Source organism: Paralichthys olivaceus, chromosome 20 (assembly GCF_024713975.1).
Source record: "Paralichthys olivaceus isolate ysfri-2021 chromosome 20, ASM2471397v2, whole genome shotgun sequence".
Classification (NCBI taxonomy): domain Eukaryota; kingdom Metazoa; phylum Chordata; class Actinopteri; order Pleuronectiformes; family Paralichthyidae; genus Paralichthys; species Paralichthys olivaceus.
Genome location: NC_091112.1, coordinates 6,010,617 through 6,038,297, shown reverse-complemented (window position 1 = coordinate 6,038,297; position 27,681 = coordinate 6,010,617). Strand labels below are relative to the sequence as shown.

Sequence of the window (27,681 nt, the reverse complement as noted above, 5' to 3'; positions counted from 1 at the left end):
GGTGAAATGTGTAGCATGTAGCCACCATATAAAAGATCATCTTTAATGTTAAAGATGATTTATTTCAATATGTTCGATTCCCTCGAGTGTAAAACAAATATTAGTGGCACAATATTAAGACAATGAGTGTTAACCTTTTTCTGTAGCCTCACACTTGATAATTAGAATAATTCAAGGAGCTGCTGACAATCGTTGAAAACTTCTTTTTTATTTCACTTCTCCTTGAGCATTTAAAGACCTTCTTATCTTTGCCCATACTGAGGATTAGCATCTGTTGTTTCTATAGCAACAGCCACCAATTAAGAGACTGCCAGGACCTCGCTGTTACTGCCAGCAAGGTGCTAATTGATACTGGATTTCATGTTGGGAGGGGTGGGGGGGTTGAGATGAGAAATATTGTTTGAGGGTGGGGGTGGGTAGAAACTGACAGCTGTAAGATGTTATTATTGGGACCCCCAACCACCACACACATACAAATCTACATTTACTAATTATTGAACAAGTATAAATATTCATAAGCATGTAACAGTTTAGGCCTTTTTATAGCATATAGACTGCCTGTATGTGCATTTATGGATACAGTTGCTGCTATATTGCTTGCACTCTTGGATGAAGTTATTATAGAATCTAAGTGTGTGGGCATCTTGTTCTTTCCTCTGTCTTGCCCAGTGATTGCAAATATCTGCAGGTCAGGGCGTCAAAAGAAATGCAAATAATGAGCAGCCACAGTGACTCATATTGTACATTTTCAGAGTCTTATTTTGGATTCCACAACCACAGCAGTGAATTGTCAGAAGATGCACGGATGACTTTTGGCTCGAAAATAAATTAGCACAAAATGTTCCACAAAACAAAAATTATTCAGGAACCACTGAGAAAATGAAGCGTGTCATGTGATGTGCTAACAAATATGAAACCCAGTGACAACGACACCTTTAGTAAAGCGCTGTTTGCACAGTAACCAGCCTGCTCTCCATCTGACCCCACAAAATTAGCAGAGCTCGACAAATGGATAATGTAAATCTCCTATTGCTGATGCCTTGCAGCAGAATAACAGCACACTCTTGAATTGAAACGAAGAAGGGATTATGGAGAAGAGAACGCACAGTCTCATTACTGCGGACAAAGTCGGCAAAACTAAATTTAAACCGGGAACATTTTTTTTCTAAAGAGACCAGAGTCATATTCTGTCCCCTGTCAAATTTGTTTGTTTTCTCATTGCTCAACTTTTCAGATCTTTTTTTCCCCCCTCTAATTATTTCGCCTCCTTTCAAGGCATGAAAATAGAACAGAGAATTGCACTTCTATCATCAGTGATTGCTGATTTTCGTCCTGCAAATCACGTCTATATTTAGAGTGGCATGTTTGCCAGAGGCTTTAATGTGGCAGGAGTTCAAAATGCATTTCTTCATGTTCTGCTGCACTCTCTACATACTGCAGTTTGTTCGTTATCTCGCGTTTGAACTTTATTTTTAGGCGCCCATTTGTTTTCTGGCTTTAGATCGAGCTGTCAGACAAGATGCCAACGTGACTCTGCAGGAGTCATTTGTTCAGATTCCTGAAAGTTTTCAAGAGTATATGAGATTCAAAGTCGTATTCCACCACTGGTGAATAAGTGAGGACCACAGTCTTCATGTAATATAGTTGTCTTTTATTAGAAATAAGTCACATTCATTTTGTGCTGTGAAAACTGTACATTTACATAAGGTAAAACAGAACATAAAAAAACAAAGAGACAAGGAAATACAAATGGGTGTTCAATACGAGTAACTCTAGGTATGAATCAGCCTGTGGCCAGGACGGACTAATTGGAAGGGGCAGGGGAATTGGATGGTAATACATACTGTTGAGTTACTGACAAGGTTATTAAAAACACACCATTACAGAAGACATGAGGATCAATTACTCGTTGCTACACAGCGGCGAGTAATAACAAATATCCTGAAGCACAGTTTAGAGATATTCATAGGCTATCATTCACTCTATATAATGTTTACTTTATAGAAGTACAATTATCTACCTGTCACAGCTCCAAATATGGAGTCTTGTGCTAACAAATCTCTAGTGAATAAATTCCTTGAATTACTAATACAGATTTGTCATACAATATTCTCATAAAGCATCTATATGCCCTGTAAATATGAGGAAGATGGTATAAAAGTTCTTAAAATATTCGTAAGAAAAAACTCTTGCCTAAAATCATAATATCGGTCCTGCTTGAGCATCAAGCGCCCATCATATTGCACTGTTTCACACTGATGGCTGAAAACACAAATGTGTTGAAGTCTTGAGGACCTGACGCTGAACTGGAAGTCGCCATCAGCGCCAGGAGCCTCTGCTCTGTCCAAGAGTCCTGCAAGGCTGAGAAACAAAGGGGCGATGATGAAAGGTCTCACTGAACCTTTGGATCCATTTATATATGTGCCACATGGAAGAGCCTGCATCTTGTGCCAGCTGAGAGAGGGCCGAGGTTTGCTACCCCCACCCCCCTGCAACGCCTCCTCACATTTCCACCCAGCATTTTCCCAGAGTGCACTGCTCTTCCCATGTGAGAGTCTGTGTTCATCCTGGTGCTGGTGTTTTGGTAAAGAAGAAGAATGCTGGAGAAACCAGGACATGTTGGGTAACTTAAACGCCACCTCCATCACCACCGCTCAGTATGTTTGTCCCAATGCAGTCCACAAGGGCCCAGAACATATTACAGATCTTTTGAGCCTGATGTTGTGTATGAAAAAATACAATAAAACTTAAAATAGCTATTAACTCAATAATGACAATGATAATCATTGGAATAATAATAACCAGGGTGGTAACAGCGGAGAGAAGCGTTATCTGCTTGATTTAAGTTTTCTCAGTTCAGAGTCTCATATTCTGTTGTAGCAGTTCCAGGTATGAAGCAGAATAAATAAACACACAAACTGAAACAAAACCACCTACGGAGCAAAAAAGCTTAAAATGAGTGTTGGACTCCAATCATGGAACTGGTCCCTTATGCTCTCAAGCCTTGTTTTGGATGGAAACCCAGCTGGTCGAGAAGCAGCCAAGAGTTCCGACGCTCCTCCCAAGAAGCAGGGAGGACGCGCCGTTCTTTTTTAATGTCATAACATTTTTCTCCAAAGTCGAGTTGAAGGAAAAAAGAAGCACAGACATGTCGACCACATCTTCTGAACCCAGGCTGGAGGGGTTCAGGAAACTCCCAGTAGAACCACAGCCAGTCCTGGTCCATGGAAATCACTGGACACTCCACTAACCCTACGCCCACCAGAGCACTCTGACACGAGATACTTTAAGTCCACACAGAGAAGCTACATTAAACATCCCCAACTCCTCTCTTCCGTCCCTCACTGCTCTGGCTGAGGGTTTGAAGACATTGATTCTGGGGCCTACTTCCTCTCTTTCCTCCCTTTCTTGGTTCCCCCTACTCTATCCTTACAGGATCACGTTCCCAAACCAAAAAGGTGACCAAGGTGAAATCAGGTGGCTTCGCTCGCCCCCTCCTCCCCCTCAGACCTCTGTCTGCAGGTCGATGATGTCCTGCCCGACTAGGGGGATGGTAGTGCTGGTTTTCTCCCAATCCACAGAGTGCAGCTCCAGAGGTGAGGCGGCGAGGGGCTCCAGGTCTTTGCGCACCCAGGCAGGGGGCGACTGCGGTATTCCCCGGACTCCCTCCCACGGCCTCTCCAGCGGAGCCTGCTGTTTGTCCTGTTAGAGAACAAAGAGGAGCCACTTTAGCACCGGTGTCGCTCATCAACCCCCGAGCAATTCCTGATTTAATCAAAATGTGATGGGTTTCATTACGTCAAAAGTGATTTTCTAATAATGAAAGTCATATTGTCATTTGGGGGGGAGAATCATTCCTCCTTGAGGCAAGTGTTATATCTGATGGTGTGTCTCATCTACAGGCAGTAAATTTTGTGAGGTTGTATATAAACACTCACGCTGTGGTTCGTTTTGTCACTTCCTCCTGAGGACACACTCCATCTCACAGACTGTAAGAAGGAAGGAAGAAAATAAATCCTTATTCAAATGACCTCAAAGTAACGACAACACAGTTCAATGCACATATCACTGGTTGTTTTAAAAGGTCATTTAATATCAAATAATCATTTTAACATTATAATTGCCTCTATTGTGTTTCTTTTTTTGCTTTGCATTTCCTGGAAATTGATGTCTATGGAAATGGAAGATGAGCATATTATCATGATGTGTTACCTTGCTGTCAGAAGCAGGCGACTCTCTGTCTTTCTCAGCATGATGTAGCTTCCTGTTTAGGTCCTGGAACATGTTCTGGTGGCGTTTCTTTGTGTGCATTATTTTCTACAGGAAGCAAAGAAAAAAACATTTAAAATTCATATTCGGTATTGTTCATTTCATATATAAAACGTGTCATTTATTATCTATCAAGCAAACGGTAACCAAACAATATTCACCTCAAAGTCCAACTCGGCATAACGGGATTTCTGTCTCTGCAAAGAAAAGAGAGAAAGTTGGTTTAATGTCAGATAATATATAGTGCACAAGAATTAATCGAGCCAACACTCTGCCGCAGGTCACATAACTCCATCGATCTTACCTCCAAGGAGCTCATGGAGAGCGTGGAGATGGTCTCGCTCTTGGACATCATGGAGTTCATGGACTCGAAGGTGTTCTCCAGGCTGCTGTGGGTGATGTGAGACTCGCTGGACATGTTGTGGATGTTCTGGATGGGCGAGTCTCTCTCAGAGTACGACACGCTGACCTGGTCGGCGGGGATCGACTTCATCCCGAAAGCGGCCTGGGGCTCGGCAAAGGGCCCGCCGAGGTGCATCAGCCTGGCCTGCGGCATCTGCTCCACGCTGATGTTGTATTTCGTTGGGTCGTCTTTGGGCTTCGACCTCAACGTGGAGGTGGTGTTGGGCATGAGGACGTAGCCGCTGCCATCGGAGCAGCTGCCCTCTGCCTGAACCCGAGCGAGATCTGCGTCCAGCTGCTTGAAGATCTCCCCCTCGCAGACGTACACTGGTTTTCCGCAGGGGTCGACTCCACTCACCAGCCGGCTCTTCTCTCTCTTCAGGGTGAGGGTGTGGCTGGAGTATTCAGGGACTGCATGCATGTGGCTCTTGCTGGGGTTGGACGGCAGGGTGTGGAAGTTGGAGCCCATGGGAAGAGGCTGCTGAGGAGGGGGCATCTTCTCTTCAGAGGAGCTCTTCATTCCTTTAAAGGACAAATGGTTTGAGAGTTAAAAAATAATAAAGAACCATGCCGCATCTGAAATATTGGCTGAATAAATGTGTCCTCTTTTTATGCATGATCAGATGTTTTAAGTGCAAGGCTAAGAGAAATGGAAATGCAAATGGAAAATGGTTAAGAGCAAGAAAAAGGGCTTACCTTGTCTGCTCGAATCTCCATCCTTTTCGTTATCAGACTGCTGATAAAAGAATAATAGATGTTCTATCAGTGCCTAATGTATGCACATATCCATTTAGAGGTAAAACACAAAAGGCACTCAAGACATTAAAAAGGCAATAAGCCAAGAAACCTACCATATGCTGGGTGTGGCCATTGTGAAGGGAACTGCCAGAGTCTCCATTGCCGTCGTCCTTGCGGTCAACAACTCTGCACTTTACAGCTTCTTGAACCTAATGGATGGAGTGCGGGGGGAAAAAAAAGTCAGCTCATGTAACTTCATAAAGACGACAAGCAAGAGAAACAACTTTCCTTTTTGTTTTAATTGCTGTCACTTTATCTCATCTACATGTTTTATTTTTCTCTTACCTCTCTGCGCAGGATGCAGTGAACCATGACAATAATGAAACCCTCCAGGGAGTCGAACACGGCAAAGAGGATCTGGAAGAGGGCTGAGCGGCGGTCGGTGATGGCCAGAACAGCGGACATCCAGGTGAGGGCCAGGAGAGGCAGAACCACGCAGGAGCTCCACAGTGACGCCCTGCAAGGGGAGAAAGAACGGGCTCAACTCAACAGGCTCATACACGGGACTGTTTCTCTACTGGCTCAGATCTATTACCTCCTCTTTTTTGATTGTAAGCCTTGATATCAAAGCACATCATCAATATACCTGTAATAGGAGTGATGGGGGTGATAAGAGCAACACTCTACAGAGGGGATCAATAGGACCTACCCAGCTCTCTCCTTCAGCTTCACGTCAGTGATGCCATCCTTGGATACCAGCTTGTTGAAGACCAGAATACCAATGACCATGTTCACCTGTTTGCAAGAAGAAGAAAAAGACATGGATGAGAAAATGTAATAATGGGGAATGCAGTTAAAAATAGACTGTGTGTGATTGTGATGGACCGGGACGTCAAAGTCAGAATACACACCAAAACAACAGCTGCAGCCGGGCCGACAAAGGAGTAGAGGAGTCCGCCCTCAAGGGAGAGCCAGCAGCTAGAAAAACAAGGGAGGGAGAATATTAATGTATGAACTAAAGGAGGAGTTTTTAAGATGAAGGCAGAGAAAAGGGAAGAGGAAAAACTGGCAGGTTGAGACTAGACTTACTAGTTGACGGTGCCGTATCCCTTAGCTTTTGTGAAACCAACTGACACAGCCACCACCAGCGCAGGAAGGCCTGCAAGATAACACGAAAGACAGAAAGAAATGTTAGAGCTTAAAAGGATTAAAAAAAGCTATTGAGGAAAATGCAACAGAGGAGGAAAAACAGAGAGAAGGAAGAGAGGAACCTAAAGGCAGGTGCTCTTACCCCAGCCTAAGCACAAGAAGCGCTTGCGGATAATGCGGTTGCGCAGACGACCGGTGACAGCCATGTAGGACTGCCAAGCTTCTGTCAGCACCCAGCAGAAAGAGGAGAGGAAAAAGAAGTGCAGGAGAGCAGCTACGAGAGTGCACACCACCTGTGGGTGCCCAGTAGGAAGGAGAGATGGAGGGGGATAGAGGAGAAATCTGTGTCAGTGGCGCCGCTACTTGCAAACGTCCCCAAAGCGTTGAGTCTCAGAGTGGTTTAACGAGAGGTTAGGATTGGCTGGGCGAGTGGCCTTACCTTGTTGCGAGCCTGAGTTTGTCCGATGAGAATGAGGGCATTGGAGCATATGATGGAGAGGCAGAAGTTGATGAGGATAACGGAGCGCTCAGAGCGGATGTACCTGGAGTTTTGGAAAAAAGGAGAAGGAAAGAGTGAGTATAGGGGTAGAGGAGAGAGAAAGCAGAGCGTGTGTGTATAGCTGGAGTCAGGCTTTGTTCGTGGGGGTTACTTACTTCCACACAGAGACATAGATGATGATGAGGAGCAGCAGGGTGAGAGAGGAGACCCCACAGCCAACGATGAGAGTCACGGACGGGAGCAGTGCTTTGTCCATGATCTGCAGAGAGGAGACATGACCAGAGTTAGAGCTGACTGCATGCACACTCAGGCAAAGCAGCACTGAGACACACACACACGCACTATCAAAGCCTCTGAGTGTGCTATCTGGAACGGCAGACAGCTCCCTGTAGGCAAACAGCTGAATGGCACAATCAGGCCACGGATGAGGCAAGGTGACCCCAAGGTGAACATGTCAGAAAGATGGAGCGGCAAACTAAACAAATGGTCAGGGTCACTGCGCTCTTCCATTGAGCTTTTGAGTCAGCAAATGAGGCGAGGAGGATACTGCACATACATCTCAGTATGTGGGGGGTTGTCCGAGTCCCAGGGGCAGTTCAGGAGGGGCCGCTGTATTGAATCATTAGTCTGAGCTGCAGCGGCAACCTTCTCATCACTGACAGACATCCCGAGCTATTCTCTCTCCTCTCGCCTTTTTATCATCTTCTCGCTCATTGGTGCTGAGCAGCAGCTCCTCGCCCGCCCCTGCAGGAGTGAACAGGTGGACCATTATCACCTGTGCATTAATCTGCCACCACCTGCCCTTCTGATCTCTTGACAGCAGCTTAGCGCCTGCCACTGCCAGCGGCGGTGACTGTCCCATGTTTCAAATGGCCCTGGCACCGAACCTCTGGTGGAGGAAACGGAGAAGGGGCAGACTTCTCGCCTGTCGTCCCTGCTGCTCGTTGACCTGGAGCGCTGACGGGTCACGGCTGCGCACACAAATCTCACAGCTCCTTGAGAATCTGCTGCCTGACAAACGCACCTACGAACCCCCATTTGTGTGGTTTCAATGCATCTATAATCTTTGTCTGTCTCGCACCTACTCCTGGCTGTAATAAGTTAATTTAACACATTGGATCAAGTTGTCATCACCACAAAGCGTGTGAAGTATAAATTGCCCGGGCTCGGAATGGAGAAGTTCTCGTCGGCAAATGGTGTGATTATATTTTTTGATAATGTGCTGAGAGGGAAACGTGTGTGAAAGGGCCAAGTGGCTCCAAAAAGGTAAGTGAGAAAATGAAATATAATAAATCTGCAGGTTTCAAATTAGCACAGCGAGAGAGGAAAGAAATAGACATGGCTTTGGCCTTCATTTGATTTATGACATCCATAAATTCTTATTTTGCGAGCGTATGTGATGCGCAGCTCTTAATACTTCTACCACTGTTGATAGTGTTGCAGAAAATTTAAATGGCACAACACTGAGCCATGAAGGATTGTTCCTCTCTGGAGTGATATTGAAGAAGCACAGCTGGTGAAGGCCGGCCTACGGCAGCCAAAGACTAATTTAGTGTGGCAAATTTGTTTCAAAATCTATCCAACTACATCAGAAGTGCCCCAAAACAGATGGTAGATATAGAGTTTTTTTTTTGCCTTTACCATATCTGGGGGAGGAGAAAAAAATCGGGTGATACAGTGTGTTCTGCTCCTCACTTCCCAATCTCTATATCTGGGTTGACGCTTGCACCATGGGCCTCTGAGTGAAATCCAGACAGCCAGATTGACCTAAATATGGAGCATGTCTTCTGCCTGTCCTTGACTGAATCACATGTTCTAATTGTGAGCAAAGACGAAGCACGTAAAGGAATAATAAAACCTTTAAACATTCAAGATTTTGATTCTTTCATTCAATCACCTCAGTGATTAAGAGCCTCTGCTGTACTAACTATATAAAATGCTCCCTCTGGACCATCACGTGTCCAACGCACATGAGTCTTGAACCCAGACCACAGTGAATGAGAGCTGGTAACACACACTGCGGTATCTGCCTGTTTTCTCCTCACTCCTCTTCTCTCCCTCATATGTCTCGCAGGAAGATGTTATTGAAAACATCCATGGCTCACATCAAAGGGTGGATGGAGAGGTGGGCGGAGGGTGAGGGGGGGGGGGGGGGGGGGGGGGGGCATCAATGCATGACCAGACGTCTGTCTCTCATTGGTCCGCCTGGCTGGCATTTTAAGACTCGCTGCTGTGGCCGAAGAGGAAGAAGCAGGAGGAGGAGGAGGGAGGTGGATGTAATCGAGAATTCAGAGATATTGGCAGAGGGAATGATTGGCGCAGCTGCCTTTTTTACTGTCTCGGGAGGTTGAGAGGGAGGGGGGGGGGGGCATGTGCAGCCCTATAACAAAAATATGGGCGGCGCTGTTCAGACTGGCAACTGCAGGACAAATCAAATCTGGGGTGTAAACAACAGGTTGGAGACGGAATTGATTCAGCAGCAGAAAAACACTGCAGTCCGGAGCTGTCGTGAGCTGCTCTGCCTCCGACTGCACGCTCAATAACGTTAAAAAGGAGGAAATGAAGAGATTAAAACTTCAAATATGAATCTCCTCAAACTGATAAATATCTGTTGCTTCCCCCCCGAATGTGCATCAGCAGTCAGATGCACAGCAGAGATTGACAGGCCATTTCCTCTGTCCTGGGGGGGGGGGGCTGGCTGCTGGAGGAGAGAGGAGGAGGGAGGTGGTGGTGGTGGTGGGGGGCTCTACGTGTGTATGTGTTTTTCCTTCAGCACCTCAGTTATCAAAAAATCACACAGGCCGAGTTTGCCTGCAGAAGCCGTTACCAAGGCAACTGGAGATGGAGCAGCTTTACAGGCAACACAGTCTATGGGGGGGCGGGGGGGGGGGGGCGGGGGGGTACACATTGTCTTTGCGCATGCATGAAAAAAAGAAGCAAATATCTGTTGGCAGATTTCAATAATGAACTCATCAGGTGCTTAAAATCGGAACACGCATGATTTAATAAAAAACTGCATAATCGTGCATTAAATTTAACCTCTGATTCCACACTGATCAATAATAAAGTCAGTGTTTATATATTTTCATGCACAAAGACCATTTCATGCATAATCGACCCCCACCCCTCCCCATTGCTGCAATACGCTATTATCCTTTTTTTTTCTTCAATTATGCAGCTGATTGCAAGAATCACATTGACGCGCTCCCACACGAAATACACGTCAAATGTGCAAATCCCAGCGCTTTCGTTTGAAATCCCTCACATGCAATTCCCGCATATCAACACGTTGCACGGTTGATTCCACCCGATGATAAAATAATAATAATAATATCGATCCGAGCATCGGCACCTGCACGGAGACAAAGAGGCTGCGCTACAGCAAAGAAAGAAAGAACAAAAAAACCCCGCTGGAAAAAAACAACAAGTCCCATCATTCACACTGCACCGCATTCACACCGTGCACGTTAAAACATTTCAGATGCATGTTGGATACAGAAGATTAACGTCTACAGATTTTGCGAGGAGACCGGGAGACTTACCGAGTCGAAGTTGATGCGCGCTAAAATGGCGAAGGTGGAGGGGCTGTCACACACGCATTTGGTTCTGAATGAATGAACGGGCACCGATCTGCAGCTCCGAGCAGACCACGAGCCGAGCAGAGAGGAACTGCACAGGGAAGGAGAGAGGGAACAGTGTTAGGAGGAGAGGAGGCATCTGACAAACCCCTCATGTGAGGAAGGTCTCATAATTCCCATAGATTGTAAAAAAAACCCAACATACATGGTATATTCTGCTTATGATAGGCCAATGTGATTTGAATTTTAAGCAGCACACACACATATAAATATACTGTTTATAAACCGTTTAAATGCACAGACATTACTTCTGTGCTCCGGTGTGATAAAGATAAATATTATTTTTCTATAACCTGAGGCATCTCAGGCAGCTTTGATAATGGCTTTCACGTTTATGTGATTAATAGCCATCTGTGCCAGGATTAATGATGATAGGCCCTCCATAAATCTCAATATTAGCATAATCTGTATCGTTCCACGTTATGGCTCATCTTTCCTCGCTTGACACCAGATTATTGGCAACACTTGGCCGGTGCACAGGGGCGACAAAGGACAATGTGTTCCCTCTTTTGAAAAACAAGGAGGAGGGAGTGTGAAGACGAGGGAATCAACACTGCACTTGGTTTAAGAAAAAAACTTAATATATATGCAATATTTGCTCCTGTTTAACCCTGATATTCTGTGCAAAGCCCGATCACACAAAACAGAGATGGAAACATCAGAAACAAAAAGGTGGAACCGGTGAGTGCTTCGTTATGGCCCCTTCAAATGAGATGTGCTTGTCTAACTCAGATCAACTTCTTTATCTTCAGTGCTTTTGTGCAGATGTCGACTTTAAGCCAAACAAAATCAAGCTTTGCCTTCGTGTGCGAGCAGCAAATGCCAGAGAGCAGCGAGCACAGAGGAGGTTGAGGCTGCACCCTCAGGCTCTCACTGACTGACTGACTGGTGAATACAAAGGGGCATCATAGCCAGCAGGTCCAGCATGGTACAGGGCCGTCATGGTTGGACGGCCGCAGGGAAAAAAAAAAAAAAAAAATCATCATGGCAGTTAACTGGAATGACATCTTAAGCAGGCTTGGCTGCACCGTTTAATGTGTGCAGCGTTCAGGCCGTCACATCATGCAGATGTGCGGTGAAGTGTGATGCAAAGAAAAGAGAAAAGCAGGCGTGGTCCATCTTTTGTTTTCATGTTACCAAGAAAGATGCCGTTCGATCAGCGGCAGAGGAGATAATCCACCATTTCCCGAGACGCCCTCAAACATATGCAGCTCCCCAAACAAGCACTGACCCCAAACTCTGCCCTCAGCCAGAGCTTCCTCCTCTGTCATTTCCGCTGTCCCCATCCAGCCATTAATCACATCCGCTGTCAAAAATGAACATAATTTGACTGGAGGCACATGGCCCTCCCTCTGAAAGTGTATGAGTTAATTACATCTTCTCCTTTGATTCATTCTTGCCTTTGCTTATGCTTCCACTCTGGTTGTTATGGTTTATGTGAAAAGCTGTGTGTGTGTGTGGGGGGGGGGGACCAGTCTATCTATATGCAAATGGTCCACCTGTGTGTTCTTGAGGAGGGCAGAGTGGGCCCGGGGCTGATTGATCCCGGCCCGGCCACCAGGAGCTGCTTTCGTAAGTCATTCAAATGCGTGTAAGCGTCCTTAAAAACTCCCGAGCTGCCACAGTCATTAAGTGCTGCGGTGACATATGAACACGGCGGAGAGGCGAGGGAGGGAGAGAGGCCATTGTCTGTCAGATTGACACTGTGGTGCGACCTGTAGGGATGCTCTCGGTGAATTTACTCACTGATGTATGTAATGAGGTTATTAGTGTTGCCTGTGTATTTATCCCCCTCCTCTGGATGTTTGGGGCAACGATTGAGGCTGTGTCAGGCGGTAAGTATGTCAGACAGACTGGGGAGCCAACACATTGTGGCGTTCCTCTATCCTCTTTGTCCGAAATGACTTGCATTTTCAAAATGGCTGAAGCGTTATTGCTCTTTCTCTCACTACAGGGCGGTTGAATGTTTGGTAGCCGTGACAGATGCACGACTGACAGGGGATGAACAACACCAGGCCTCAGATCAGCTGACAGGGCCACACGGGATAGAACATGTGGGTGATGATAAAAAAGAGACTTCGGTCAACACTTACGTTTCGCTCTCGTCCCACGAGAGGCACGTCTCATTCATGGTGCCCTGTGAAAGGAGATGAAGAAGAAGTGAGTGAGGGAGATCTACAGAAAAAAAAAGGGGGAACGCATAGGCTGGGACACTTTACTATAAAACGTGTGAGATGCAACAGCTTGCCACTGCCCACATTTCTCGCCACCCTCCCTCGTAATACAAGTACAAACCTAAAAACAGCCTCTCGTCAGCTGCGGAGATTAATTACTGCACGTGATTTATGATTTATCATCATCAAGTGACCAGTTGTACGTAAAAAGTCACAGTGCTGCTGTAAATGTCAACAAAATGTCAGGCTGTGTACGTGGCGGTGAGCAAACACCCGGGGGGGGGGTGATATTACTACATTAGATTGGGTAACTTACATTGTGGAGGTGAGGGAACTCGATCTCAACGGGGGACGACAGGAGAGTCGTCGTGGGGTTGACGATCACCGTCACCACTTTGGAGTTGAGCAGGGTGGTGTTACTGTGGAGAGGAAGGAGGTTACACGGTCAGCGTTGGTGCAAATGGGGCTTTATAGAAGAATGAATATGGTCAATGGCCAGTTTCATAAAAGCAGAAGAGCTGTCCTACCTCTGGAAGGACAGGACAGACGTCAGGTTCCTGTAGAGGACGATGCCGGTCACAAAAGCATCATTGCCATCTGGAAAGAACAAATCACCTGATTATAGAGTCAACTGCATAAGAAGGAACATCAGTTGATCTGCAGAATAAATGATGGCTGTAGGATCTTACCAGATTGCTTAATGGACAAAGCATCACGGGACACTGAGATCTTCTCCTCAGAGTTCCTGACCCAGTCCAGCATGCCCCTCCAGCCCTTCACGGGGAAGGTGAAGTTGGAGTTTGTGGTTGCCGGGCGCTTGTGGATGCTCAGCACTGCAGGGAGGACACAGATTGACAGACTTTGTCTTAGACGTCATCTACTTCTACACATTTTTTTTTTATCTCAATGAGCCGAAGCGATGCCAAGGACATTTTTCGTTTCATGTGTCTTGTGTGAGCAGAGCAGTCACTTCCCACTAAGTCCTGTGATAATGTCACCTTCATCAAAACAGTAACACACAAGTCACTGATCGGAGATTCAAGCATGAAACTCACAGTTACTCTCACAGTGTTTTTGACGGATTGGTAAGTTTCCGTAAAAGCCATGTGTTATGTGAAATATACTTGTGATCAGATGCAGAACATCTTGGAGACGACACGACTGATGCAGTGCGGCCGACGGACTCTGTCAGAGTGATAAGTGGATGCTTTGTGCTGCCGCTTGTATGGACTCAGACACACGGGCGAGATTAAGATTGATGCGCTGTGGCCGGACTATAGGACACATCATCCTGACGAGACACTGGGCAGCTGGCTGAGGGAATTCAAGGCTCACCGAAATTCTCTGTGACTTCATAGACGTCCTGGAAGCTACTCATCTGTGTACCCATCATGTTCACAAAGTCCTCAACCAGGCGGAAGAACTCTTTAATGCTGGCACCCATCTGGATTTTAAAAATAAAAATGAAAAGGAGAGATGGAGTAAAGGTTAGAAAGAGGGAAAACAGGAGAAAATTACAAGTCCATGTCTAGATTTTCTATTCTCATTTCAGTGCGGCTTGTGCTTTTTCTTTCACGGTGCTCAGCAGTGGAGCAAAAAAAAAGAAAGAAAAAGAACACACTTCTTGCTGCTATGCAACCCTAGTACTTCCTGAAGGCCATAAATGGGCAGGCTGTTGATTCATACTTTTCGTCCTCCCGCTCGGTGGAAGGGAGGGCTGCATGACTTGCGTGTCTCTGACGCAGAACTGCATTGATGTGGGCGCAAGGTGTGTGTGTTTCTGTGTGTGTGTGCACTTGTGTGCGATGTGCTCGTCTGTGTCCCCTCACAAATGCCATCGGTATGTAGGATGGCGCAGAGACTCGCAGATTGCAAAGTGGGCGTTGTGATTGTCCCTGATTCAGTCTCGCTAGTGCTCCCTCTCTGTTTGCTGTCACCTTCAAGCGCTCGCTTTTTCTCTCTCTAGTGACCATGTGCACAAATGTGCGTTGGCTCTCTGCAGTGTTTGTGGAACTCTTATCTTTCCCAGGAATCTCGATTAGAAAGAGGTTTTATACCCTGAACACTGAGAGAGCCATGAGATTAGGAAGGGGAAGATGTCGACAGGTGGTCAAACAAGACCTCTATGGTTTGTTGTAAAAATAACATTTTAAAGATAAAAGCTTCTGATAGATAATAAATCAGCATCTAGACATTTAATTGAATTCACTTTTTGTACAACAGTCTAATCTGAGATATGTTTTCAGCCCTCCTGCTTTCGTTTCTCACATTTGGGTGAGAAAAAGGGCATTGTGGAGTGTTAATCAACTCTCTAAATTTGTTCAGTGCAGAATGATTACACAGCAGCCTTTTTCCCCCTTCTGCCCTTCTCAAAAACACACCCTCTTATCACGTACCAGCTGTACTTCTTCCCATTTGTCACGATGTTCCTCCTTCAGTAAGTTGCTGATGGTCTGGACGTAGTTCTGCAGATCATTAAGCAGAGGCAAAGGTGTAAGAAGTCACCAAATCCAGCTAAATTAGAAACTATTTTTGGTCAGAGTAGCACGAGAGAAACATTTCAAAAGGAAAAAAAACACTTCTGGTTATTTAATGAGAAGATTTCAATTTACCGCGACATCAGCATTGCTCAGGCTCAGCTTGGTTCCCTTGTACATCTCAGTTGTGTTCTTCAGGATCTGCATGATGGCCATGAGGTCGCCGCTGTACTTGGTGCCCTCATCAGAGGAGAATCTCAGACGAGAGATCACCTCAGCGACTCCGTCCACGCTCTGCCCGACCTGTGCTTTGGAGATGTAGTCCCTTGACTGCAGAAGAGGAGACAGGAGGTTAATCTGAGTGTTCTGACATTCACTGGTTTGACTACACCGCTGTGTCCTTTTAATAAGTAATCTCGGGACTTACCAGCATCTGAATGTTCTCATAGTTCTTGGAGACGCACTTGACATGAGATGGGGTCTCCCAGGAGGCGAGACCGACAGCGTCCAGGGTGCACCGGCGCAGAATCAGACCTGTTGATGAGAGAGAGAGTGTTTGCAGTTGGCGTGACAGGCATGACAAACAGTTTAACGTATCCAATCAATGCAGGTACAACACATCACTGCCTCTAATGTCGCTGTACCTGAGGCATCGGCAGGGCAAGCAATGGCAGCCATGTCTCCAGCGGGGGTTTGCTTCCACACAACGTCTCCAGTGTTCTGCTCGGGGCAGATCTCATGGGGCTCTGAAAGGTTACGAGAACAATGCATGATATGATGACTCATTTATTTCCTGATTGGACTCCATTATGGTGAAGTTACACTAATTCAATGCAATGCATTGAAGTCACTAACCAGGGCATCTCTTCTCATTGCAGCGTCTCTGCTCTCCCTTTTCACCGGGGCAAGGTTCTCCACCAAAGAAAGGCCCCTCACACGCTCTCTGTCTCTGATGAGTGCCTCCACCGCATGTCTTGCTGCAGCTGCCCCATGTGCTCCACGATTGCCAGCGTCCATCAACTAAAGACGGAGGATATTTCACACCATGAACAATGTGATACATCTAATCCATTTGTCTTTTATTTACACAGTGATTGTTGAATATGGGAATTTTGTTTCTCTTTTTTTTTTTTTTTTTTTACCGGGACAGTCTTTCAGGAAGCAGTTGTTCATTTCTTTCCAGCTGCCGTGGCACTCAGAGCCGCCATAGGATGGTCCGTTGCATTCCCGTGTTCTCTGCATGGTGCCGTTGGAGCAGGAGGCAGAACATGCGCTCCAGGCAGACCACTCATTCCAGGATCCGTCCACTGGGGGGAGACAGAGGATGGAACATATGCAGGAGAGTTATGGTGGAAGCAAGGACGAGACAGACCCACAGGCCAGAGGCATGGAGGCAAACTCACTGATGCCATCAACAATTCACATGACCTACTTAAGTTCAAGTGAAACCTATCAAGTTAACCTCTTTGTGGACATCATGAACATTGTTTAAAACATTTCACTTGGCTGAGATTTTTTCTTTTTTGTCTTACATAGGAGCAGAACTTTACTAAAATCTACAAACTGGGCATTTGTAATAAAGGGTACAGACACATAAAGGAAAAGGAATATTGATTTGTCGCAGCAAAACACTTTTCATACTCCAGTTTTAAATTTGGGAGTATAACTGCCTTGAAATATTGAAGCACTTTAGACATAGAAATCAATTGTGATTGCTGCTAAATGCTGCTCTTTAAGATGGTGAGGCAGATTGCGTGGCCTTAAAAAGTTAGATTGGCCAAAATAACGTCTCTATCACTCTAAATGGACAATGAAGGGATGACTTAACTTCCTAAAACTTAAAAAGAGAAATAATGACTTTGCCGAAAAAGATGCTGTTTGGGGAACTGGCAGCGACCGAGCCGCTGGTGCACAGAGACATCTGCTGATGGCAGTGTGCAGTTGCAACACAGCAATCAAATAACTTAACAGCCAAACATCATGTAGATAAAGAACTAACTGTACAAACTGAGGCCGTGAAACCCTTTCAACACGTGTGTAGGAGGCAGAATGGGAAAGAACTGAGCTTCTAATGCATTCAGTGACCATGAGCACAGCGTGAGTCACCGGCCGTTCTTATAAAGCCACTGACTAATACCAACAGAAGCTTTTGTTGTGTTGATGTGTCACATGTAATGTCAACCTGCCACTGTGCTCGCTGATTGTGACGGGGGTGATGCCAATGATTTGTCTAATTATCTCTCAAACAACATGAATCAGTGAAGTCAGGAGTCAAACATCACACCCAGAGTCAGTTGTCATGAATTTTTGAATATGGTAGCAGATGAATATACTTTTTTAAATAACATGACACATTTTCAAGATCCCTGACTCACCTGGGCAGACAGCGATGTTGCAGAACTTGGTTTGTCTTGTGGTGCCGCGGCAAGGCTCTCCTCCGTTCTGGGGCAGCTTGCATGTGCGGGTGCGGTCACGGTAACCACGGCCGCATGTGGATGAGCACAGGCTCCAGGGGGTCCACTCATCCCAAGCACCATCCACTGCACACAGGAGACAAACAGGTTTAGTTTTATAAAGGAAGGTAGGAGAGAAAACCTACACTAGAGGCAAACTGTAAAATCTCCACTAGATGGTGCAGTCCTCCACATGATCCCTCACACACGGCACTACATGTGAACACTGTCATGGAAATGTATTAAATATTGAATTGCTGCCTCTTTCCCAAAATCCATATCTCATTGTGTGAAAGCCTCTTTTGCCCGCCTGCTTTTCTTCATCTACTTTTCCTTTGTGAATGATGCTGCATGAAGGGAAATAATTGAGCTATAACTTTAACCATTATTGTGTTGTTTAAAAAACAGGGCCAAGTGCTGTCTTAATGATTTTCTGAATCACACTATCCTTTTTCTCTTTTTCTCCCCCCTGTTACCTTCACACCACAGAGGAGGAACCGGGCACTCACCGGGGCAGACGACGGTGTTGTTGCAGGGCCGGTTCTCACGCAGGGGGCCGGTGCACTGGGTGGTGAAGGAGGAAGTAGCACAGACGCGGGTGCGGCTCTGCCAGCCCTCCCCACAGGTGATTGAGCATGCACTCCAGGAGGACCACTCATCGGTCTTAGTGTCCACTGTGGAGAAAACATGTATTAAATGGTCAGTTCAGGTGAGATTCTCTGGTCCACTTGGAATATTCACATCTGAAGAATCTGTATGAATAAATAATCCATAACTACACCACAGTGTGCAAAGGGTCATTGTAATCTCACCTGTTTGGGTTGCAACAACTCCCTGGCTGGAATCAGCAGCACTGTCCCTCTTCAGACCGACGATGGCCCGCAGACCTTGGCTTCTGCTGCGCTCTTTGCCTGAGGGAATTAGAAAATTACACATATTACTCCACTGGATCTGAGCCACCTGCAGCCAAGTGCTTCCCAGCTAATTGACAGGTGGGCTTACCAATGCAGGGCTGAGGGTTGCAAGCCCGTCCTTCTTCAACTGTTCCCTGGCACACGCTGTCCTCGGGCTGGCAAGATCGGCTGCGCACCTGGACTCCGCCGCCACACTCCTGGCTGCACACGGACCAGCGGCCCCATCCAGCCCAGCCTTCTGCAAGGAAGTCAAAAGAAAAGTTGCTGAGGCAAAGATGGAAAGTGATTTTAACAACTGGTGAAACTAGGTTTTCTAAAACTTTGACTAAAAACGCCTCCTCCAGAAACATTATCTGTGCAAACAGCAAGTAATATTTGTTTTATACACAGCGAATGAGCAAGTATGACTCTTTGTGAGCAGACGCAAGCACCCAAGCCGATAGATGTTCCATTTGAAAAGGTGATTGTCTGCTTTTAACCACTTTCTGTGTGATCCACGGCAGAGCGGTGTGTAAAGCCGACAGGCGGGTTGCCACGACGACCAAAAGTGCTGCACTTCGATTTCCGCTGCCAGCTGACTGAGGTCTCTGTGCTCTTTTCTGCCCCCCCCACCCCAATTGCACAAAAATGTCCTCTCTATCTCTCCCCAACCCCCCCTGACTTTGTCAAGTGTTAAATCTAACATGTCTACCCGGGAGAAACGGAGCGCCGGTGATGTGTGCGGTTCAGGTGGTTCTGCCACTTAAGTCTCAAGATGTTGCGGCAAATTACTTGAACACCTTTGATTTACTTCTCATTGCTTTCTGGAGGTGGAGTGCACATCCTCCGCCTTGTGCCCCAGTCCTACACACACGGATCATTAACCTCAGCAGACAAACAATTAGTGTTTGCAGGATCCACAGAGCGGTGGGATCTTGGAGAACATGACCTCCCTCAATCAATAGTCAGGTACAGCAGGGGTCATTATAAAACAGCATAACAAACCTGGAGAATCACACTGTTATTATTTCATTCGGACACAAGTAAAAACCAAACTAAACCAACTGTGAACTTACTGATAATCTCAGCGTCACGTCCGTTGTCTTTGGGAACAGGAACACAGTTCTCGACATAGACACCGCCCCTGTAACAGCTTCCTGGTTTCCTCTTCGGGGCCTCCCAGCACTGGCAGGGGGTGTTCATGATGCCACAGGGATAATCATGGGTGCTGCTGGACAGACACTTCTCCAGCCACTGGCACAACATCTGGCAGGCGGGCATACTTGGATTCCTCTTCCCCACGACCAGAAAGTCAGCCTTGAATTCGCTGCCGTCATTCTCCCCCTCCGCGATCTCCAGCCCGTTCCTTGGCGCCACTTTGCGGATCTGCAGAAACTGCTTGGTGGACTCCAGGTAGGTGACAGTGGTTGAAGCGTCACACAGCCGAACCACCTCGTCGAAGCTCTCCATGCCCAGGTAGGTGCGGGAAGTCTCGATGAAGGAGTCGAACTGGAAGGTCCTGATCTGGCGGGGCACGCAGGACTCAGTGGGCTTTGTAATTTTCATGTAGACGGTGTAGCGGCGAGGATCAGGGTTCTGCAGGGTCCAGGAGCATGGTGTGGCAGGCAAGGTGGTCGTAGAGGAGAACACACCAAAGAAGCGACTCTGCTCCAGGGTGGCGCAGGTCGCCGAGGCGGGGCCGGAGGGAGTGCAAGAAGTCAAACCAAAACAGAGGAGGACGAGGGCCACACAGGGGCCGGTAAGACCTGACCACGCCATTGGGTTAGATAAGGGATGCTGATGTACTTGTTTCTGTGATTGCTGGTTTAAGGATATTTTTTGACTTCTTTGTTGCAAGTTACTGCACTTGTTTCAGATCTTCTGACTTCTCTTCAAAACCTCTCTGACGAAATGACGGATTTGTAGGTTTTAATGCTTCAGACAATCTGTCATGTCTCTATCAGAAAAGGAGCTGCAGAGAAACATGGAATGAAAAACAGGAAAATGTCTGTTAGTGTGCTTCAACATCTAAATCATCAGAACAAATATCAGTGTGCAGGTAAAGAGCTTTCTCCAAATCAAATGTGTAATTTTCACAATATTCGTTGAAACGATATTTATTCATCAGGGATTTGCCACTGATCAGTATCATTGTGTTTCAGGGCAGATTCAATGATATACATGCCCAGTTCTTGGGGACATAATTGCTCTGCCACTGCAATTACAGTCCTTCACAGCAGGCTGGTATCTCCAAGCTCTTGCTCTTTCCTCCCACACACTGAACTGATCTGTGAATCATGTGCGTCAGTCTGACGTTCATAGAAGCATTGCCACTGGCAACCACAGACGCTTTTTAGTTCTGTTATTTGTACAATGCACTCTTCAGTTAAGTGGCAAACAAGAGGAATGGTTGGTCTGTGTCCGCGGCAAAGTGTGATTGCATATCCTGCTGTGGCATCTCAACGAGTGCTCTGAAAATATGTTGTGCGTTACATACCAGAGCCTGAAGGGCAATGAAATATGCTCCCAGAATGACAAATGACAGTCACTCTTGCAAATGCATGCACGTTAATGCAGATGCATGTTTTAAACTTGTGAATCACTAAAAGCTACTCTAATCAGGAATTGATGCTGCTCTGCAGATCCAGTCAAATGAAGCATCCACAGTTCTCTCGTAGGAAATTAATATTTGACTCATCTTGCAAATATGCTTAATGTGGACTTGACTCGAACCTGTGGCACTGCATGACTAATAGAACCTGGAGAAAGAACTGAGAGCTAAAATCAAGGTCTCAGCACTCGACTGGACCGGCTAATGGGAGATGCTCCTTGAATCCCAGACGTGGAGGAAACACTGTTGCTCAGCAACAAGTTTCTCAGGCATCCAGGGATCTTCTTCTGCCTTCTCATGTTTTTGTACTTATTTTTTCCTTTGTCAGTAGAACAGACCACAGTCATCGTCATGCTCAACTAAAATAGTTAAAGTATTATCAGACAGTGGATAGTTTTTGCATGAGGGAAGCTTGATGTGTTATCTCAGGTTTACCATTGACAGCCTGTGTTTGCTGTGTGTGACAGAGGCAACAATCATAAAGAAGTGGGGCAGTGCAGGGAGGAAGCAGATTGATGCCTGCAACGACATTCGCTTTGAAGAGCACCTGCACTTTTCAGGCTGGGAGAACTCATAATTATGTTCCTCACATTTCTTTTCACATCTCTCCCTCCCTCTCAGTCTCTCTCCATCCCTCCCTCCCCTCTCCTCTCTGCTCAAAGACCTCTGCTTTGTGTAGGTGGCTGCCTCCCTCCTGCCTCCCAACAAACGGAAGCTCCATGAATGGGCATCTGATGAGGCACACAGCGAAAAAAGAAAGGAGGTCCAGCTGTCGTAGGAGAAGTCAGTGTGTGTATGCTGCTGTTCTTCTATGCCCCCCCCCGACCATTCTATCTCTTTCTCTTCCTTGTATATTTGCTGTCGTCAGCAACATTTCTGCAAAGCAGGCGGCCTGAAGAGCAGGTTGTTGTTATGGAGACAGTCTTTATTTTTTGCAGCTCAGTGTGAAAGGCAAAGAGCATGAAAATAACTATCAGCGACATGCTCTCTATTTTTGCTGGCAGTTATGTAGCTTGCCGTCACAGACACAGAAAGCTTTGCAGTGCTCATTATGTGTAAAAACCCAAAAGAAGCAAGACTGAATCAACGTCTGCAGCATCAAGCAAGTCATTTACATTTAACAATAGAAAGATATGAAAAGATACCTTAGATAGAAACTGAAATGAATTTAGACAAACTGATTACTAGATTGTCTTGTGATTTTCCAGCTTCAGTCTGATGTTCAAGATGAGCTTTATTCCCCCGATGTGTGTGCAACAGGTAGGGAAAGATACTGATTCACAATTTCCTGCCCTCAGTCTTTTCCTCTGCAAGATGCTCTGTTTAGTTGAAGCAAGCCCAGTTATGTGGCCGTTATACAAGTCATCCTTCATCCATAAACTGCACACACTCCCTCTTTTGCTGTACACCCGGTGGCAAGTACCTGCACACGTGTGCAAGAAACAGGACCACTTGGCAGATTTGTTGCAAAACCGTGTGACAGCAAAAACAACAAGCAGCAAAAGGGAAACGGACTGCTGACTTAAACTTCTGAGCATCTGGAGATAAGATTTAAAGAAAAGTGTTTATTCAGATTCAAGACAAGATTTATTGACATTGTCTTACAGGCACAATGATATGATGCTCAACACTGGCTCTTAAAGAAAAGTGTGACAAGCAGATCAGATTGAAAGTTTGTCAGGACCTTGATTGAAGACGAAAATGTTTGATTTGAAAAACGACTAAATGGAATTAGGGTTTATATTCATGTAAAAGCATCTGCACTAGAAATGTCTCCATTCATTGAACGGTTGAGCATTATGATTAAAAAAACTTTAACATATTCTACAACCACACCCGCACCAATCCTGCAGCACGAGCACATCAGAAAGTGCTGTGGAGCAACCTGTTGCGAGAGTCTAACTTTCACCTGCTGATCGTTCACCTCGCCTCATCCTGCATGGCTCAGCACATACAGGCTGTATTATTACACCGATAGGCAGCAATGTGGCACGAGAACTCAAATCAATCAAAAGTAGAATCAAAACCTCTGTAAGGAAAAGTCATTATCGGAACAGACGCTGCGTAAAATGTGCGTAAAAGTCGAATCAACAGGTGCATGTTGTTGGAACATTGCAGCAACAGCTTGAGAAAGTTGATGAAGTCAGATCAAACTCAGAAACTCTCACACGCGTCACTCATCCTCAACTTGTTTTTTGTGAATTGTTCGTTTATCAACAACTGTTTCTTTATCACACATTCATTCATTCATAGAAAACACGTGTTTAAAAGTAAAAACCTTTCCTCACCTCGAAAGGAGTCTTCTCTCAGCTCTGGTCAGTGGCTCTCTGTCCGGTGGCCCAAGTGTGTTGGAGCTGGGCTCAGGAAGCAGCTGCTGACTTGATCTCACGAGTCTTCAGATCTGGACAAAAACTTTCTCCGCGTCTGAAGCCACGCGTAAAAAGGATGAAGCGCCTGGTCCAAGCCCGACCACTGTGTGTGGTGGTTCGATCCCAAGCTCCAGTGCAGTCCACTCTCACAAGCAAAGAAATATAAAGTGACTCTAACCAAACTCCAAAGAGTTTACTACCAACTTTGTTTAGCGGCTACAGCCTATCCAGAGGAACCGGCGTGTAGCGAAGAGGCAAATTGGTTGTATCGGAGCTCCAGCTGACAGTCCGCAGAAACGAAAAAAGCTGAGGTCTCGCTGGTCTTTCTCTTTGTCTATGCTCCAGGATAAAATTTGTTGGTACTTCTACTCCCGGCTTCGGAGTCTTCTTGCTTGTGGTCCTTGCACTGCAAGCGGATCCAGTCTCAGTGAAGCTCGTGGCCTCCTCTCGGAGGTATATATCCAACCCCGCCCCCCCTCCCTTCCTTCAAGTCGGGAATCAGTGCGTGGATGGCGCACTGGAGTGAATCAGACGGCACCGAGACGAGGGGAGGGCGCGGGGGAGAGGGTGTCTGTGTGCGCGCACGCCGGCGTGTGCGAGTGTGAGAGTGACTGTGTCAGCGCACGGAGGAGGGAGGGAGAGAGGGAGGGATCTGCGAGGGAGAGAGAGAGAACCATTGGGTTTACACCAAACTACGCAGATATCAACGCAGAGCCAAAGGTACCGGAAAGAAGATCAGCACAATCAATGTGCGTGCGTGAGAGGGATGAAATCGAGACATTAACTGTCTTCAGTGGACACCACATACCAATACGCACAGACATCTGAGACATTCTAGTGGAAGATTAATTATGATAATTAACTTGATAATTAATAATTAATATTTTTTTTTTATTCAGTGAATTTATGATTTGGACTCATTCATACATTCTCTGAGGAGGGAGGGGTGGAGGGGGTGGAGGGGGGGGGGGGGGGGGGGGGGGGGGGGGGGGGGGGGGGGGGGGGGGGGTAATGTCCATAATCTCCTTTAATTAAAAAGGCACCAGAGTTTATGCGCGCTCATGTGCAGGTGCTTGGTAAACTGCAGAAAGCGTGATGTGCTCGCACTTTTCCGGTCACTGTCATTGTGACAGTGCATCCGCAGCCAATTAGAAGTAAGAGTTGAGGTGCAGACGGTGTGGTGAGACAGGAGAGGAAACACACACACCCCCCCCAGGCTGCCTCCCCCTGTCTATCTCAAAGAAACACACACTCACATACACAAACACACATGCACACAGGAATAGGAGTCCCCCTGCTCTCCCTCCCTGGCCGGTGCTGCCTCCTCCTCCTCCTCCTCTAGCTCACACACACTCAGTCTCTCTCCTGGGATGTGGGTGGTTCTGGGGTGCTTCTCAAAGTGTGACAGGGATAACCTAATGTGGGTGTCCGCCTGCTGGTGTGATGCTGGCTCAGTTCCTCTCCTCTACATGAAAAAGTGTGAATTTTTTTTTTTTTTAGAATTAACCAATGCACAAACACTCTCCAAACAAAATGAGTCAATAAACCACAGCAGCTGATTCAAAGTCATCAGTCATCGTCCTTCTTCTTCAATATCATTGTCCCATGGTTACGGTTCAATCACGTAATCAGGGCCTGGTAGGAGTGACGAGTCACGTTGGGCTCTGTTGTGGTGGCATGTGAAGTTATAGATCCCATGTGCCCATCGACACAAAACAAGTGGACGGCACATGTTTTATGCAGATTCGGAGATGTACAAGGCCCCAAGGGACTGTCTTGACCTGACAGGCCGAGGTTGAGGTGACCTGCAGGACTGAAGCTGTTTATGTGATGTGGAAAATGTTCTCTATTCTCAGCAGCGTAATGTGAACACATTATTTCCGTTTGTTATTATAAAGCCACAGGATTGTGTCATCATACTAAAAATATGGTCTTTTCTATTCTAATCTAAAAAGTCTTTTCTATAGTTTAAAGTTATATTCCTATTGGCTCTAATTATTTAAAATCATCATCAGCATCAGTTACAGAAGTCTGTAAAAATCGTCTTATTATAGGAACATGACAGATGTTATTAATTTACTGTATGTTATAGTAGTGAATGAATGTAAAGATGTGTTTTTTTATAATAATAACAATAATAATAATAATAATACATGTCCAACAATTTTCATCATCATCCGTTACATTCCACCTCTCCTCCTGTCTGCTGTACGAGCAGGGAGCTTCTCAATCAATGGACCAAATTCATGTCAGACTGTGTAATCAAACAAGCCATTAGACGCCCGGGATGTGAGGAGCCGAGTTTGACCTGATGCTCAACCTCCCACCGTCCTCCTCCCTCTGCATGTGCAGTGAGGATGCTGGGCATCGGGGAACTGGAGAAGTGATGAGTTGTGATGCTGAGCTGATGTCGATCAGAGTAATCTGGACAAAGCGTGGCTGGCGGTGCGGTGTGAAAACCCACAGACTGTTTGAGTCTCTTTGTTCTCCGTCTGCTGCTCTCAAGCGAATCTTTTCAAGCTTCAGTAACGGAGGCAGAACTCAGTGACCAGAACTAATGCATGCATGCAGCTAACAGCGGGGGGGCATCAGCGAACAAACATTATACGCTAATAAACAATAATCCAATTCAAAACATGTGGTTGAACCTGTTCTTTTGAAAGTTGGATTCTTGCTGATTTGCCAGGGCTTGTTTTTAAAAAAGGGAGACGTGGGCCAGGTAAAAGCACAGTTATATAAACCACTGGGAGTTTTGGGAGTTTTATAGGAATCCCCACTGCACCTCCACACCTGTCGCCTCCGCACTGTCTTTTCACAGGAGCCAGGACAGCCCTCTAATCACTGCAGCATGAAGCACTCAGAGGCCCAGAGAGAGAGAGAGAGAGAGAGAGAGAGAGAGAGAGAGAGAGAGAGAGAGAGAGAGAGAGAGAGAGAGAGAGAGAGAAGCAAATCCCTGCAAAGCTGAATCACAGGTTTTTTTCACACACGTGTGAAGCCTTTCTGTAGATAATTAGATTTTAGCATTAAAGCCGTAACAGGCAACATTTATGATGATTGTAAAAGTCATAGGAAACACTATGAAAAGTATTTTTTTTTAGGTTTTTCCCCAAAGTAGTTCCCACGTTGACTCGATCCCGATTGAGTTACACCAGAAGGACTGATGTCATCCCCTCTGTGCCATCATGGACTATGCTGCTTGCAAGTTATGAGTCAATCTGGCCCCTAGATGGTGCTGTTTTAAGAGGCTCCAAAGTGAGGCTGCAGCACGTTGTGTGTGTGTCTGTGAGAGAGAGAGTGTTCCTGTATAAACCAGCAGGCAAGGGAAAGGGGGGGGGGGGGTTATTTAATCAGAGAGAGCAAATTATGGTGTAAACAACAAATAATTAAAAAAATAGCTGAATTAATTTATGCATTTGCCACTTCCAGTTCGTTTGCACAGATTATGGAAGTGGATGGAATGAAATTGAATCTTGAATTACTGGCATGTGCTGATTCACTTGCAGGTTGTAGGATGTGTGTAAGTGTGTGGAACATGTGGGTCTGATGGCTGCACGTGGTGAAGAGCACTCGAATGTGTCCCCGCTGTATTTTGGGTGAGATCGGATAAAAGCTTGAACAGACTGATGCCTCAAGTGATGCAACTAATGTGCATACTAATGTCGCTCGCTCACGCATGCGCACGCACACACACAATTTTGGATATGGTACAGCGGAACATCAGATGTATCCCACAAGCACCTGTGTGACTACGTCAGCTGCAGCTCTACGTTGTCTATGATGTAGTGAACAATGAGCAGGTTGTTTAAAGTCCAGTTGAGTGAGCTGCTCGTTTCTGTGCACCTGCCACAGCTTAAATATGACTGATAGTCTGAAACAGAAAGAAATACTGAGTCATGAGTGATTCAGAGTTTTTTTCATGTTTGTAGCTTCAGTTATCTTTCACCTACGATGACCCTGAAGTGCAAATTAAAAAACATAGCAGTGAGATGTTTTATTTAATGACCACTCG

At 46.1% G+C, this 27,681-nt stretch overlaps 1 protein-coding gene across 1 annotated transcript; it reads right to left on the bottom strand.

Moving 5' to 3' along the window:
* Window positions 1-1,630: 1,630 nt before the first annotated feature.
* On the bottom strand, window positions 1,631-24,113 carry LOC109639115 (adhesion G protein-coupled receptor B1-like). The gene is made up of 32 exons (XM_020102403.2): window positions 23,592-24,113; window positions 19,769-20,664; window positions 18,802-18,951; window positions 18,612-18,710; window positions 18,309-18,473; window positions 17,722-17,886; window positions 16,489-16,653; window positions 16,202-16,366; window positions 15,991-16,092; window positions 15,774-15,880; window positions 15,482-15,676; window positions 15,266-15,334; window positions 14,205-14,313; window positions 13,559-13,702; window positions 13,397-13,466; window positions 13,186-13,288; window positions 12,789-12,832; window positions 10,600-10,726; window positions 7,213-7,316; window positions 6,998-7,100; window positions 6,701-6,851; window positions 6,499-6,568; window positions 6,321-6,387; window positions 6,119-6,204; window positions 5,755-5,926; window positions 5,523-5,618; window positions 5,368-5,407; window positions 4,574-5,193; window positions 4,431-4,466; window positions 4,213-4,317; window positions 3,939-3,989; window positions 1,631-3,702 (listed from the first exon to the last, which is right to left on the bottom strand). The coding sequence occupies exons 2-32, from the start codon at window positions 20,469-20,471 to the stop codon at window positions 3,505-3,507; spliced, it is 4,581 nt and encodes a 1,526-aa protein (XP_019957962.2). The 5' UTR covers window positions 20,472-20,664; window positions 23,592-24,113; the 3' UTR covers window positions 1,631-3,504.
* Between the last annotated feature and the right edge of the window lie 3,568 nt (window positions 24,114-27,681).